At 56.7% G+C, this 15,343-nt stretch overlaps 1 protein-coding gene across 4 annotated transcripts in view; it reads left to right on the top strand.

The window, feature by feature from the left end:
* SYNPO (synaptopodin) overlaps positions 1 to 13,613 on the top strand; it is a 68,472-nt gene extending 54,859 nt beyond the window's left edge. For 3 of the 4 annotated variants that reach the window (XM_058720242.1, XM_058720245.1, XM_058720249.1), the window contains 2 exons: positions 3,170 to 5,520; positions 10,838 to 13,613. In XM_058720242.1, the coding sequence (XP_058576225.1) occupies positions 3,170 to 5,520; positions 10,838 to 11,521 (3,035 nt within the window). In that variant the 3' untranslated portion in view covers positions 11,522 to 13,613. Of the gene's footprint in view, positions 1 to 3,169; positions 5,521 to 10,837 lie in introns of those variants that run through there. The other variant, XR_009259024.1, reaches the window with a different exon arrangement.
* Positions 13,614 to 15,343: the final 1,730 nt, after the last annotated feature.

Consider the following 15,343-nt stretch of genomic DNA (forward strand, 5'->3'; position numbering starts at 1 on the left):
CAGAAAGCCTGGTGCTGTCTGGAGTCTTGCAGAGCCGGGGGTGAACCAGCTCCACTACTTTCTGGCTTTGTGACCTTGGGCAACTCACTTTCTGACTCTGAGCCCTGGTTTTCTCATCACTAAAAGGTGGATAATAATAGTTCGCGCTTCCATAGCGTTGTTGTGGAAATTAAATAATATGTAGAATCAACATTAGCAATTGTGGCAGAAGAAACATTGTTGGGGCTACACAGGTGTTTATCCTGACCATACCCCAGGGGGATATGATTTGTATCTGTGACTCTGCAGGACTGTCAGGTTGGAAAGAAAAATCTGTGGCAGTAGGGGACAGAACCGTGTCCAGAGGTCGGGAGCTAATGTAAGGAGCACTAATGTAAGGAAGGCACCTCTTTAGGGTAGTGAGCTCCTTGTCGGTTGAGTATGTAAACAGAGACTTGTAACTCAGGGGCATGGTTTTGGGGATACAGGAATTATGTGGGCAGTTGGACCTAGTGACCGCCATCTTTGAGATTCCAAGGTCCCGTGATTTGGGACAATAATCCCTCCCTCTCCATAACTCTGGAATGCCCTGCTGTGTGACCTTGAGAGAGTCACATTCCCTCTCAGGATCCCGATCTGTGGAGTGAGTCTCCTTTGCTAGAAAAAGCTCTGACCCCTCCAGGGAGTAGAGAAGGGTCACCAACGAGCAGTTTCTCCCAGGGAGCATGAGCCCTCTTGCCCTGTCCACTGGGCCTGATGGCAGCGAGCAGTGCTGGCATTCGTGACCTCATCGCAGCCTCCCGGCCCTAACGTCAGTGCTCTTATCACTTCTTCTCAGTCAAGGAAGCGGGTTCCGAGAGGTGTGGTAACTTGCCAAGGTCTCACAAGTAACAAATGGCAGAGCCCGGACTTGGGCCAGGAGTCCTGGTTGCTAAGCAGGGCAGAGGAGACGAACATTGCATGAGCCACGAAACCTCTCAAGGCCCTGCTGCGTGGCTGACTCGCCCCTACCTACGACCCCCCGCACCCACGGCAGCAGCGGCCTGGCCCAACCTGCAAATCCCTCATCTTTCATGGATGGGGTGATCAAGGCAGGAGAGGAGCCCTACCAGAAGGGGGCAAGCGTCAGGGACACATGGGGCAGGTTGTTCTGGACCGGTGGGCACGGGTGTGTGTGGGTGGGAGCCAGATCCTGATGGGAGGTGGGAAGGAGGAGGTTGGGGCCAGAGAACCTCTTCGGCTATGCTGCTCCATGTGGACGTCTTTGTTGACCCTAGTGTGAGCTCTACTCTGCGCCGTCACTCTCTGGACCTCAGTTTCCTCACCTCTACAATGGGGGTGGTGGTCAAATAGCTCCTCTGGAAGGGCCCTTGCAGCTCTGGGAGTCCGTGAATTCTGAGCCTCACTGGCAGGATGCCTAGAAAGACTGTCCCTGGAGACCCATTCAGCATGTCATGGCCAGTGCTAATGAGGGCATGGTAGGAGGGAGGGCAGGGTCAGATTCCTCAAGAACTAATTAGCTTCCCACAGTAGGGAGGGCTGGGGGAGGATGACGGAGGGAGGAATTTTCCCAGCCACTGACTGAGCTGGTAACCTTGGCCACAGGCTATCTCATCCATCTTCCCATTGGTCCATCTGTTCATTCATTGTTCAATAAGCATAAATTGAGCACCAACGGTGTGCCACCTGGGCTCTGGGGATTGGAAGAGAAATGGTTGCCTACAGTGAACTTACAGATTAACAGGGTTTGACCCCAGCCTGATCACCGACCTCGGGCCCCAGACTCCAATCCTAGACTGAACCTGTCCCCCACTGACTCTGTCTCCTGTAGTGGCACCCTACAAGGTGCCAAAGGGAACTTTGGGGACGAGCAGGCATCTTAAGCATGGGTTGTGAGCCCAGAGGGAACCGGTGCTGACTTTCGCTTGGCCACTCTGCTGTGTGACTGTGGGTGAGTTACGTACACAGCCTCTGGACCTCATTTTCCACTTCCGTAAAACAGGGACAAGTAATGTTGGTCTCCTAGTGTTCTTACGAGGACAGAATAAACTAATGCAATGTTCCAGTACGGTTGCTGCTGAAATTAGCCCAATGTATTACTTTTATGATATTAAAATATGAGAACTTTAAAATGATTATGGAAATAAAAATGGGAAGAAACTCTATAAGAAGAGACTAGTAACCGTGGTTACCTGATTTGTGGTGTGGATGCTCAGGGGCGGAGGGACATTTTTTTTACCGCACGCTTTTTTGTTTTTCTCAGTTTTCAGCCCATGTGAGTGTATTACCTATTCTAAAAAGAGGAAGTGTTAGTGTTAGCAAATGACTATGCCGTGAAAGCGTAAAGGCCCCTAAGACAGGCACATAGAAAATGTCCTGGGGGTTCATTCATGCATTCAGTAATGCCTACCGAGTGCCCGCTTTATGCCAGGCACTATTGTAGGGGCCAGGGATAGAATGATGACCAGGTCAAGCAAGGTCATACATAGCCCCCTGAGAGCCGATGTTCTAGGTGGGGAGACTGATGATAAACCAGGAAATGTGTAAAGAAGATAATCGCAAATGATGGTGAATGCCATGAAGGAAATAAGACAAAGGGATAGGATAGGGGAGGGGAGAGTTGATTAGAGAGGAAAACCCCTCCAGAGAGGGAACATTCAGGTGAGTCCTGCATGGCAAGAAGGAACTGACATGGTATTCCATCTGGGATAAGATCATTCCAAGCAGAGAAAAGAGCAAGTGCAAAGGTCCCGGGGCAGGAACAACCTTGGCATTTCCAAGGAATTGAAAGAATGCCAGCAGGGCCGAGCCCAGTGAGTGGAGAGGGTGGTAGAGAATGGGTCAGGGATGTAGTGTGGCCTCTCCTGCTAGGGTGAGGTGTTCTTGCAGAATTTAATAAAGTACAGTATCAATAACCTTCAGGGAGAAGCCAAATAAGGGGCCGGTTCACCCTGAAAGGGTAATCAGGGGAGGTTTTCCCACAGGTAGGTGGCCTTTGAGTTGGGTCATGATGGTTGTTGGGTCAGGGATCTTTCTGAGGAGAGGGGATTCCAGGGACTAGTGAGTAAGGAGCAAATCCCAGAGGAAAAGAGCATCTGTAGGAGGGGCATGGTGGCCGTCTGTCTGTCTGTCTCTGCTCCCGTGGTTCTGCATTCCCATTTGCTAACTGGACCTCTGTCCCTCTCAACAGCATTGGCCCACAGCACCAGCCTCACTGAGAAAGATCTGAAAGAGGCCAAGGCCCGGAGCCAGCAGATCGCGGCACAGCTGACCACCCCGCCCAGCTCCAACTCCCGAGGCGTCCAGCTCTTCAACAGGCGTCGGCAGAGGGTGAACCAGTTCACCTTGGAGAACCCCGGCCCGAGGGAACGGGAACGGAAGCCCAGCCAGGAGTCCCTCAGAGTGCCCCCTGCCGCCCCTGCGGGCTACGCCTCGGGGCTCGGCCTGAGTCCCACCTCACCCCCTGAGCCAGGCCCTCCAAGGAACAGCGACCACCAGAGCCCTGACACAGGGGTCCCCGCTCACAGCATGGAGGGGTGCTCAGAGAAAGCCAGCTTGCTGCGGCACCTGGAGAAGGTGGCCAGCGAGGAGGAGGAGGTACCGCTGGTGGTTTACTTGAAGGAGAACGCGGCCCTGCTGACAGCCAATGGACTGCACCTGTCCCAGAACCGAGAAACCCAGCAGACCCCGCCAAGCCCGCCCGCGGCTGAGGCCCACAGCCCAGCTGTAGACGTCAACCAAAACGTTTCCTCACTCAGCGCCACCCTTATCACGCCAGCCTCTAACAGCAACCACAGCCTGCCAGACGCAGACCACACAGACGTCAACCAGAACCCCCCGGCCACTGTCGCCCCGCAGAGCCAGCAGCCCTCAGAAAGCCAGCTCCCTCCCAATGGCACGGTGTCAGATTCCAAACCCAGCACCCCGTGTGCCAGCGGGCAGCCCCCCGAGCCGGCTGCAGAGGTCAAATCCAGCACCCTCCTCATCGATAAGGTGTCAGCTCCACCTACCAGCACCAACACCTTCTCCAGAGAAACTACTCCCGTCTCCAGCTCTGGGATCCCAGCCCCAGATTTCGCGTCCAGCTGCCTGCTCATCGATGTGCAGCCGGGCGTCCCAGCGGTGTCAGCAGAACCTGAGCCGTCTGGATGGGCAGCCACGCCCACGCCCACCAAGCTATACAGTGAGGTCCACTTCACACTGGCCAAGCCCCCATCAGTGGTCAACAGGACCGCCAGGCCCTTCGGGATCCAGGCTCCAGGGAGCACCGGCCAGGTGGAACGGAGCCCCATGGTAGAGAGACGACATCTCGGGGAGAAGGCCCGGGCTCCTCAGCCCCCAAGCGTGGTGGACAGGAGCCCTCGGCCACAGAGACATGTGATGTCCCACAGCCCCATGGTGGAGAGGAGGCCCGTGGCACAGCGCAGCCCTGCCTTGGAGAGACGCCCCTTGGGGAACTTCACCCCACCCCCCACCTACGCTGAAACCTTGTCCACGGCTCCCCTGGCTTCCCGGGGCAGGTCTCCCCCATCCTACTCTGCCCTCTACCCCAGCTCTGACCCCAAGCCTTCTCACCTGAAGGGCCAGGCAGCTCCGGCCAGCAAGACGGGCATTTTGGAGGAGTCCATGGCCCGCAGGGGCAGCCGGAAATCCATGTTCACCTTCGTAGAGAAGCCCAAGGTGACCCCAAACCCAGACCTGCTGGATCTGGTACAGACGGCCGATGAGAAGCGGAGGCAGAGGGACCAGGGGGAGGCGGGCGTGGAGGAGGAGCCCTTTGCCCTGGGGGCCGAGGCCTCCAACTTCCAGCAGGAGCCCGCACCCCGGGACAGGGTCAGCCCTGGGGCAGCCGAGGAAGTCCTCCCGGAGTGGGCCTCATGCCTCAAGTCTCCGCGCGTCCAGGCCAAGCCGAAGCCCAAACCCAACCAGAACCTGTCCGAGGCCTCTGGAAAAGGGGCCGAGCTCTACGCCCGCCGCCAGTCCCGGATGGAGAAGTATGTCATCGAGTCCTCCGGCCACACCGAACTGGCCCGCTGCCCTTCACCCACCATGTCCCTGCCTTCGTCCTGGAAATATTCCACCAATGCTCCTGGTGGCTTCCGGGTGGCATCCCGGAGCCCAGCTCGCACCCCGCCTGCCTCCCTCTACCACGGCTACCTGCCTGAGAATGGGGTCCTGCGCCCCGAGCCCACCAAGCAGCCGGCCTACCAGATGCGGCAGTCTCTCTTCGTCCTCTCACCCATCAAGGAGCCCGTCAAGGTCTCTCCGAGAGCCGCCTCGCCCGCCAAGCCGAGCTCCTTGGACCTGGTGCCCAGCCTGCCCAAGGCCACTCTCCCGGCATCCCCGGCCCTGCCTCGGCCCTCCCGCTCTTCACCGGGCCTCTACACCTCCCCCGGCCAGGATGGCCTCCAGCCCACGGCCATGAGCCCTACCTACAGCAGTGATATCTCCCCTGTGTCGCCCTCCAGGGCGTGGTCTCCCCGAGCCAAGCAGGCCCCCAGGCCCTCCTTCTCTACCCGGAATGCTGGGATCGAGGCTCAGGTGTGGAAGCCTTCCTTCTGCTTCAAGTAACGGACCCTGCAGGGATCCCACTGCCTGGCAGGGTCCCCTCTCCGAGGGCTGGATGGAGAGCAGATGTGGCTGGAAGTGGCACAGAGCTGAGGGTCAGGAGTATGGGGACCCAGGGCTCAAAGGCTGATGCTGCCACCAGCTAGCTTTGTGACTTTGGGCAAGCCCTCTCTGGGCTGCAGCTGCTCCTTCCCTGCCACAAGGGTCATGAGACTCCAAGTCTGAAGGATCTGCAGTCCGATACCGGATAGCAGGGAGGGTCACGGAGAGAGAACTCCCTTGGCAGGCCGAAATGAGGCTGGGGGGCTTCCTCTGGCCTTTGTGAGCCTTAGGGATGCCAGCGTCTTGCTGGGGAATGGCCTAGAAGGGGACCCTAACACGGGCTTCTGGAGCAAACAGCCTGCCAGTGCCTCTGTGCAACCAGCCAGCCAAGGGTCTGCCTCCTCAGCTGCCCCAGCTCCCGGCGTCTTTCTGCCTGTCGCTGGCTTCTTACCTGCACAGGTCTCTCTTCCATCTCTGCCTTCTGGACACCGATTCCTCTCCGCCGCTTCAGAGAGCTTTGCCTCGGCTGCCACGTTTTCTCCTCTCGTGGGTTCTTCTGCTGGACGAGGACTTAGCCTGCCACTGCTGTCTGATGCTTTTCTTCCTGCCCCTCTGCTCAACCCGCCTCCGTGCCCTCTCCAAACACCTGGCTCCACTTTGGGGATAGCTAGAGCAGTTCATCCCAGACCCCATCTGGCTGGCCCTCAGTGTGCTAGGGCGTGCGAAGTCCCGGGGGATCCCTGAGAGAAGGGGAACCCTGTAGAAGGATGTGCAGATGTGAGTGTGCAGTGAGAGAGCCCCCCACCCCACCCCACTTATTTATATAGTCAGGGCCCTTCCAGCTGTGACAGTCTTCGAGGATTGAGGGGATAGGCTGGTGCTTCAAGAGAAAGGCCTTGTAAGTGATAAGACAGTCCCCTGGAAAGAGACGGGGAGGGAAATGGGCTGTTGCCATAGAACCGTTGGAGATGAGAGGTCTGTAAGGGCATCCTGGGGCATGGCTGCAATGAGCTGCTTCAGGAAGCCAGGGGATCAGAAGCCTCGGCTGGGACGGCACAGGCTCAGGGTGGCCTAGAGACAGTAGAAGCATGGCAGGGGCTTGGGCAGGGGCCTAGCAGCTCAGTGGGACAGAGGAGGAGACCTTAAGGCTTTGAGGACAGGGCCGGCACTTAAGAGATCTGGATTCTACCAGATTAATTCCGTGTGTATCTTTGGGTCTCAGTTTCCCCATATCGTGAGGGTGCTGAGTCAGGTAGTGTGAGATGCTCACCACCTCTGACACCTTTGATGTGATGCAGCCCCCAAACCAGGCTTTGTGGGCAGGGAGAGAATACAGACGCAAGAGGCAGAATTCGGGTGGAAGCTTCCCAAGGCTGGGGGCCGAGCACCACCCACTTTCTCTTCCCCAGCCCTATTTCTGGGCTCCCCAGCGGGGTGAGGGGTGGTGGAGGCGGTGCCCATGCTGGGCTGAGCCTGCAGTTTTTGTGAGCTCTGGGCTCGTCTCCATGGGAACAGGGGGTGCCTTCCTAGTGAGTTCATTCTGCCCAGAACTTTGGGGGCATGCGTGGGGGAGTCGTAAGTGAGCTCAGCTTCTTCGTGCCCCGCCCCTCCCAGGACAGAGCGAAGCCCCTACCCTGGACCCCTCCTCCCTTCTACCCCCCCCCCCCCCCCAGGGCCAGCAGTGGAAGAGGCCACCCTCCATCCTGCAGCTCCTGCGGCCAGGCTGGCCGAGCTCTTCCCCCAACTTTGTTTTCTCTCCTGTTCTCAATACACTCGGCCTCAAATCTGTCTTGCTTCTTTCTTTCTTCCGCACTCCCTGGCTGGTGGTCAGGACTCTCTCCTTCCCGATTCTGGCTTGGGAGGTGGGGTGGGACAACCCAGTTACCGTATGGTGTGTCTCCGAGTACTGTTTGAATCCGCTGCGTGTCTGGATCTGCCGTGTGTATAGATGTGTGCCGGCTTGGAGGCAAGGGCTGCCTCTCTCTCGTCCCTGGGTCAGCACTTAGGGAACCATAGTCCTGTGGAAATCACATTCTTCTGTTTTCTCCTTCCTTCAGAGTTTGGCCAAAAAGGCTGTGGAGCATAGGAAAGACCCATAGCCCCTTACAGTCCATGTTTGTTTGAGTTCTTTAAAAGTGGAATTAAAAAAAATTTTTTTTTTTTTTTTTTTTTAAAGAGAAACCATTCCACGTTTTTTATTTATTTTTGGGACAGAGAGAGACAGAGCATGAACGGGGGAAGGGGCAGAGAGAGAGGGAGACACAGAATCGGAAACAGGCTCCAGGCTCCGAGCCATCGGCCCAGAGCCTGACGCGGGGCTCGAACTCACGGACTGCGAGATCGTGACCTGGCTGAAGTCGGACGCTTAACCGACTGCGCCACCCAGGCGCCCCAAAAAAAAATTTTTTTTAATGTTTATTGATTTTTGAGACAGAGAGAGAGAGAGAGAGAGAGACAGCCTGAGCGGGGGAGGGGCAGAGAGCAAGGGAGACAGAATCCAAAGCAGGCTCCAGGCTCTGAGCTGTCAGCACAGGGCCTGATGCGGGGCTCGAATTCATGAACTGCAAGATCATGACCTGAGGTGAAGTCAGACACTTAACCAACTGAGCCACCCAGGAGCCCCTAAAAGTGGGATTTAAATGCCTTGAGCCAGAGCATATACTTTCTGGTTCCCTCAGGCCCCCTCCTCCTCTCCCTGTTACCTAATCTGGCAATGTCCCATATTTGTCACCTCCTAGCTCCTGAAAACAGAGTTTCCACCCCTGGTGGAGAGGAGCAAACTGCCATCAAGACTCAGAAGTGGGTTGTAGTCCCAGATCTATACCTGACTCCTTGTGTGACCTTAGACAACCCCTCCCACCTCTGGCTGGGCCTTAGTCTGCCTTGCGTCCAATGAAAGGATTGCAGAAGGCAATCGGAGAGCTAGCTCTGCTTGGTCTCCGATGGTTCCTGTCTGGCGACTCTGTTCAAGCCTTCACCCCACACACATGCACTGCGATGGGGCTGGGGCTGGGTTAAGTGGGCGCTTCTTTCTGAATCTTCACCCATGTGCATTTCCAGGGAGTTCTGGCTTATGTAATGCATTGAGAGCTTTGTCAGAAAGTGAACAGTCCTGATTTCTCACAGCTTTTTTGTACTGTGCACCCCACCTCCCCCCTCTGCCCCCCGCACAGAGAGTCAGTACCCAGACATGGCAGTTCCGATGAGGTCAGGCTCTGGCCTTCTTCCAAATGGTGAGGAGCCGCTTACCACTGCCCCACATTCCAACCCAGGCTTGGGAAGTCAGGCTAGGGCCACTTGCTGGCCCAAGCCTTCCCCTTGTGGCCACCAAAGGCAGACATAACCCTTAGAGATTTCAGACAGGTATGATAAGTCCACCTGCCCTAGCCCGCCTTTCTCCTGGCTGCAGAGCCCTGGATGCTTGTTGATGGGCTGGGATCATGAACTCCTGGCCCCACTTCCCACAGCTGGGCTAACTGAAAGCTTCTTGGGATATGTCACAGCCAGAACAGCTCCCAGTGTCTCTGGCTCACATATACACAACTCCGACCCTGGGAGTGAAAGGGGTGGATCCCACGCTGAGCTTTAACTTTCCAAGTTGATGATTGGGGTCTCTAAGGGCAGGAGGTCTCTAAGGGCCCCTCCAGCATTACTATCCCATGAAAAATCTATTGGGACGGCTGTACAACATTTTTCTTTAGGTTTAAGGGACCCCCTTCTGAGTCAGCCCATCTAGTAGCTGCTGCATTGGATGGAGAAAACATAGTTTATTACTTCCTTTTGATTGGGAGAAATCGGATTCTGATTGGATGAGAGGCTGACTGGCTTGGCTGTGGCTGGTTACTGATTGGGTGAAAGACTGGATCTTTTGAATGAGTCTGGATTTTGATTGAGTAGAAGACACTGAATGGACTGGCTAAGTCTGGACTCTGAGGAATGACTGCTGGTGAATCTGGGTTGGATTGAAGGCTGAGTGGACTGGTTTACTGCTGCAATCTGATCGGACGAAGAGTTGGATGATTTAGCAGATACAAGCTGGGCATGGATTCCAAAGCCCAAACCAGTGCTTCCAACCGCTTAAGCATGGTGTAGCCTTTGGATAAGAGGTGGTCACCCCCACACATTTCCTGGTGGGACAGAACACAGCAGGCAGTTTTTTTACACCTCTGAATTTCATCTTCAGATGGTGTGTACAATGGGTGTGATAATGCCAGCCACCTCATCAGGATGTTGTGAGGATCCAAGGAGAGATACAGGATGAGACTGAAACTTGTAGGCTGGAGGGTCCTTAAATAGGTAGGAAACAGGTACAGTAATATACAGCAGAGCCGTGCTTTATCACCTCAGAGATGTTCACCAACTCCGCCCCACCAAATCCACACCCCCTACCCCATGCTGACAAGAAGTCCAGTCGGGGGAGTGTGCCGTCTAGGGCAGAATGAGCCAACTCCCTTTGGTGTCCCCATCTGTCACTGGGAACTTCCTCCCTGCTTGGGGACATCCAGGGAAAACTTCGGAGGTGACCATGGCAACCTGACAAGGGGGTTGGGACTAAGAGGGTCTTTCCCTAAGCCCTTAATGATAATGATCAGTATTTTTGTCTTAACATTTTAAAATAGATAATACAACCATATGTTTCAGAAACCGAATCTTACATAGAAAGTAATACGCTAGAGCTTTACTCCCACCCCCGTGGCTGTGTACCCCACCCCGGTGGCCCCATTTCCTAACCGAGACCCACTTTGGTTAGTTTCCGGTGTACCCTTCCAGTATTTCTTTCCGGTAACTAACACCTCCTGAGCCCTTCCTCTCCTCCAGGGCATCTTCCAATACATGTAACATTCTTTTACACGAGTTATCTCATGTAACCCTCACAACAACCCCCTAACTCTAGTGCTGGTATTATACCCCCATTTTACAGAGGAGGAAACCGAAGCCCGAAGGCTTCCAGTTGCTTTCGCGGCTGAAATAACTTGCTCAAGTTCATTCAGTAGTAAGTAAAGGGGTCTGTCTCCAGAGCGAGCGTTCTTCACCACCGCTCACCTGCCTCCCCGTTTAGCGCAGGGACATGCAGCATGGGCTGAGAGCCGGAACCCCTGCGTTTTACTGCAGGCCCTATTCCCCTGACTTGGGGGCCTGGCTTCCCGACTCTGTGCAGTGGACAACCCAGACTCGGTCCCTCCCGAAACCCCGGTCTAGAGGACCCCAGCACTAACGCCTGCCCCCGCCCTCTCTGCTCTCTCCCCAGGACCGCCGGGAGAGCCTGCCCACCTCCCCGCCCTGGACGCCGGGCGCCTCCCGGCCCCCCAGCAGCCTGGACGGCTGGGTGAGCCCGGGGCCGTGGGAGCCGGGCCGCGGGAGCAGCATGAGCAGCCCCCCGCCGCTCCCGCCGCCGCCGCCCATGTCTCCCTCGTGGAGCGAGCGCTCGGTGTCCCCGCTGCGACCTGAGACAGAGGCGCGGCCTCCCAGCCGCCAGCTGCAGGCCCTCCTGGCGCGAAACATCATCAATGCGGCCCGGCGCAAGAGCGCCTCCCCTCGGCCGGCGGGAGCCGAGAGCCTGCGGCCCTTTTCCCCGCCCGGGGCGCAGCCGCCGCCGCCACCGCCGCCGCCGCCGCCGCCGCGCCTGCGCTCGCCGAAGCCCGCCCGGCCCGGCCCCGTCGCCGCCCCCGGGGCCACGTTCTCCCCGATCCCGCGGAGCCCGCTGTCCGCCGGGCCCTCGCCGTGCGCCAGCCCCCGGAGCCCGTTGCCGGCGCCGCCCAAGCCCTTCCCCTCCCGCCGCTCGCCCACAGACTCCGATGTGTCCCTCGACTCCGAGGACTCCGGCGCTAAGTCGCCCGGCATCCTCGGCTACAACATCTGTCCCCGCGGGTGGACCGGCAGCCTGAGGCTCAAGCGTGGCAGCCTCCCCTCTGAGGCCTCCTGCACCACCTAAAGCCTCCCCCGCTCCCGCTCCATCCCCACCCCGGGAGGGCTGAGCCAGAAGAAGAGTTGTGGGGCTTGGCAGCTCCTGGCACCACATCCCCAGGAGGCCTGGCCTCTTTGGACAAGGGGTCAGGGGAGTAGAGCTCTGGGCCTGGGGCTGGGGTAGTGATCCAAGTTTGGGTTCTGGCCCTTATTCGAGTCAGTCATTGTGTGACCCTGGGCAAGACCCTTGCTCTGTCCGATCCTGGGCTTTCCCATCTGTTTAGTGGGCCTTTAGCCAAGGCAATCTTCACAGGTCTAGATTCCCCCTCCCCTCCCATCAGCACACACACACAGACACACACGTGCCTTGGAAGAGGTAGGGTGTTGTGCATGTGGACCACTGGGCTTGCTGCATGCAGTCCAGGGCTCCCTATTCCTCCCTCCCTTCCTGCCTCTGCTCTCTGGAGTCTGGCAAACGAGGGGTGTGTTCAGAAGATCCTAGGCCTAAGTTCCCTGTCCAGGCCCTGGCTTGACCATCCGCCTCCCTGGCACCAAGTCCCAGGCAGGAGCAGCTGTTTTCCATCCCTTCCCAGACAAGCTCTATTTTTACCATGGTGACCTTTAGAGAGGTCTCCCAGGCCAGCTCAAGGTGCCCGGCCGGGCCCCTCTGGAGACAAGAGATGGGAAGATCCCTCCTCCCAGATCCCTCTCATGCTTTCCCCACCTCAGCTCAGACTGCCTGGGCATCTTACCTGCTGCCAGAGAGGAGAGCTGTAAGGGGATGACTTCTATCCCCAGCCCCAGGACTTGGGCGTCCAGGCATGCTACAGGTGCCTCCAGCCCATCTGTCTTTTCTGGGCCCTTCCATGGAAAGTTCTGGGCTAAAATCTGAGCTGGGGAGAGAAGAGTTGATATAGAGCTATCCGCTACCCTGTGGTTTTACCTGATGGCCCTGAGTTTGAGGTTGCCCACTTGGAAAGAGGGAGGCAAGAGTTCCTTGTTATAGGAGGTATTCAAGCAGGAGCCAGGATGCATAGAGGAGATTCTAGTAGGAAGGGGATTGGCTCAGATGACCTCTGAGGGCTCTCCCAGTCCTGAAATGCATTCCATGGTGTTAGGAAGGGAAGGAGATTGGCGGCAGAGGATTGGCTAGGCAGCATTTGGGGGCAGATGAGAACGGGTGGGTGAGTGAAGGGTTAGACTAGAGTCTGCCTGTGTTTCTGGCTCCTTAGGAAATACCGCATGCTTCAGTTTTAGGCCCCAGTATGCATATCCTGCCCAGATAATGGGCACCGCTTTGCCCCATCTCTTTCCCACTACACTCTGGCCTAGCTAGTGCCCGATACCCAGTGACCTCGAGAAGCCTGGCTGCAGGCCCTGGCCTGACCCTCAAACCTTGGTGGTTCTCATTCCAATCCCCAGGAGGGTCAGGGCATGGGAGAAATGTGGTTGAATTCTATAGTTTCAGCCTCAGGATACTAAGAGCAGGGGAGCATGGGGGGTGGGGCTTGGAATGGGCTGAGGATCAAAGAGATGCAGGTGAAAGGACACCAGGATGTGGCTAAAGGTGAGGGAGTGAGTGTGATTTGGGGTTAGAGGTAGACTTACCCATGCATCAGATGATGTTAGACCTGGAACCCCTAAGTGAGGCTAGGGAAAGCTGGGCCACAGTGGGAGAGAGTTGGGAGGGGGGCTTTGGAATAAAGGAGTGATCCCAGAGGGTGCCTAGGGCCTAAGGATTGGGAACATAGGCCCTGACAGTGGGAAGGTAAAAGGGTGCTCCTGCTTGGTCAATGATGAGTGACCACATTTACCAAAGTCCCCATCTGTTTCAGGGTTCCTTGTAGCATGGGAGACTGGGGCTAAGGGCCTCTTTCAGAGAAAAGACACTATTGGGCCCCTGGCTGATGCCAAAGCATAGCAAATCCACTTCTGCCTGCATTTCCCCCAAAGAACCAGCAGGAGGCAGCCTTGAGAAGCTTCAGTTCTCCTGGCTGTTCTCTCCCTGTCACTGCCTTCTCCCAGCCCCTATCCTCTCTAACCCACTAGAGACTGCCTGTGTTCTGCCTCTTGCCTCCTGTAGAATTCATCTCTGGCCCTCAATAAATGCTTCCTGTATGCTTCTGCCTCCTGTGTCATTTTCGGCTGTGTCTAAAGCCCCTCCCTTCTCCCCATGGAACAGTCCAAGGGGCTCTGGGTGGATGAGAATGCTTGATACAGGTGGGACGGCAGCTCGGGGAGTGGCGGCCATGAAGAGAGATGGGGAACAATGGAAAAACTCCAGGCCATAGATGAAGTCCCAGGGTTGAAATCTTGATCCTGTCATCTACTAGCTGGGTGACCCTGAATAAGGCCACTCCTTATCCAGCCTCAGCTTCCCTGTGTGTGCAGAATGAGCTGGGCTAGGTGATGTTTCAGGGTGGTATTTCCCAGGCCCTCACCACAAGACACTGTCACTGAAGCAGGCAGGGCCAAACCAGGTCAGGGGCCAGTGCTCCGGGGCTGTTTCTTCATGGCAGGTTGGGGCTCCATGCAGGGAGAGAAGCCCCTACAAGAGATCCCATGTGAGTCCAGATAACCCTAGTGAGCTCAAGACCCAGGTTATCTGGAGTGCTTCTCACCTGAGGGGGGTGTCTTTTGTCTAGAGAAGGGAATTGTGGCCCCACTCCCAGGTGAGGCCGAGCCTGCCCTGGGAACATGCCTCTCCTTCCTCTCTAGGAGCTCCCAGCAGAGGCTGGATGCAGGATCCTAAGGGGCAGAATGTGGACCTCCTGCGGGCCACAGCAGAGCCCAGGCTTCTTCCTATGAGTGTGTCAGAAATACACCCTCTGGGTAGCTCAGTCGGTTAAGCGTCCGACTTCGGCTCAGGTCATGATCTCGCGGTTTGTGAGTTCGAGCCCCGCGTTGGGCTCTGTGCTGACAGCTCAGAGCCTGGAGTCTGCTTCAGGTTCTGTGTCTCCTTCTCTCTCTGCCCCCCACCCCCGACTTGTGCCCTGTCTCTCTCTATCAGAAATAAATGTAAAAAAAAAAAACGCACCCTTGGATAGTCTGTCCCAGCACATGGGTACAGGTGCTGGCCACCCCAGGGCCCAGCACGTCCTTGCCGGTCCCACCCTTCCCTGCAAATGACCCAATCTTTATCTTCAGCTGGAGCCCCTCCTGGGCACAGTCTCCTACTGGTGATTCCCATTCCTGACACCTCAAATCAAGTTCATCCCAAACTGAGCTGAGCATCTGTCCCCACCCCAATCTGTTCCCCTTTTACCTTTCCGAGTCACTCAAGCCAGAGTGGCGTTTTCCTCGCTCCCCACATCCAGTCTCTTAGCAGGACCTGATGATTCCCCAGATACCCCTCAGGTCCTTCTCCTCTCTGTGGGCTCTGTTCCTACCCCTGTGCAGCCTCCCCATCTCCCACCTGAGCACAGTAAAATCTTCCCGCCTCCAGTCTGGCCCCCTGCCCACCTGGCAGCCAGAGATATATTTGGAAAACGCCAATCTGACCGCGGCATTCCACTGTTTCAAATTCTTCAACAGCCCTTTATAAAGCACATCTTCCTTTTGAAAAGCCTGCTGTGATCTGGCCCACCTGTCCGCTTCATCTCTCAGCCCCACCCTACCCATCTCTCAACGCTGGGGGCAAGTTCTGGCTCTGCTTGAAGACCCCTGACACTGTTATACACAATGTGGCCTCCACCTGCAATGCCCGTGCCCCTCTGCCCACTGAACTCCCACTGGCCTTCCAGGCCCAGATCAAATGTCTCCTCTGGGAAGTGCCTTCCCCACCCCTCCACCCCCAGGCCAAGCTGGTGGCACCCTCCCCTGGGTACTCCCAGAGCACTTCCCATCATGC

The sequence above is a fragment of the Neofelis nebulosa genome, chromosome 1 (genome assembly GCF_028018385.1).
Source record: "Neofelis nebulosa isolate mNeoNeb1 chromosome 1, mNeoNeb1.pri, whole genome shotgun sequence".
In the NCBI taxonomy this organism is placed as follows: Eukaryota; Metazoa; Chordata; class Mammalia; order Carnivora; family Felidae; genus Neofelis; species Neofelis nebulosa.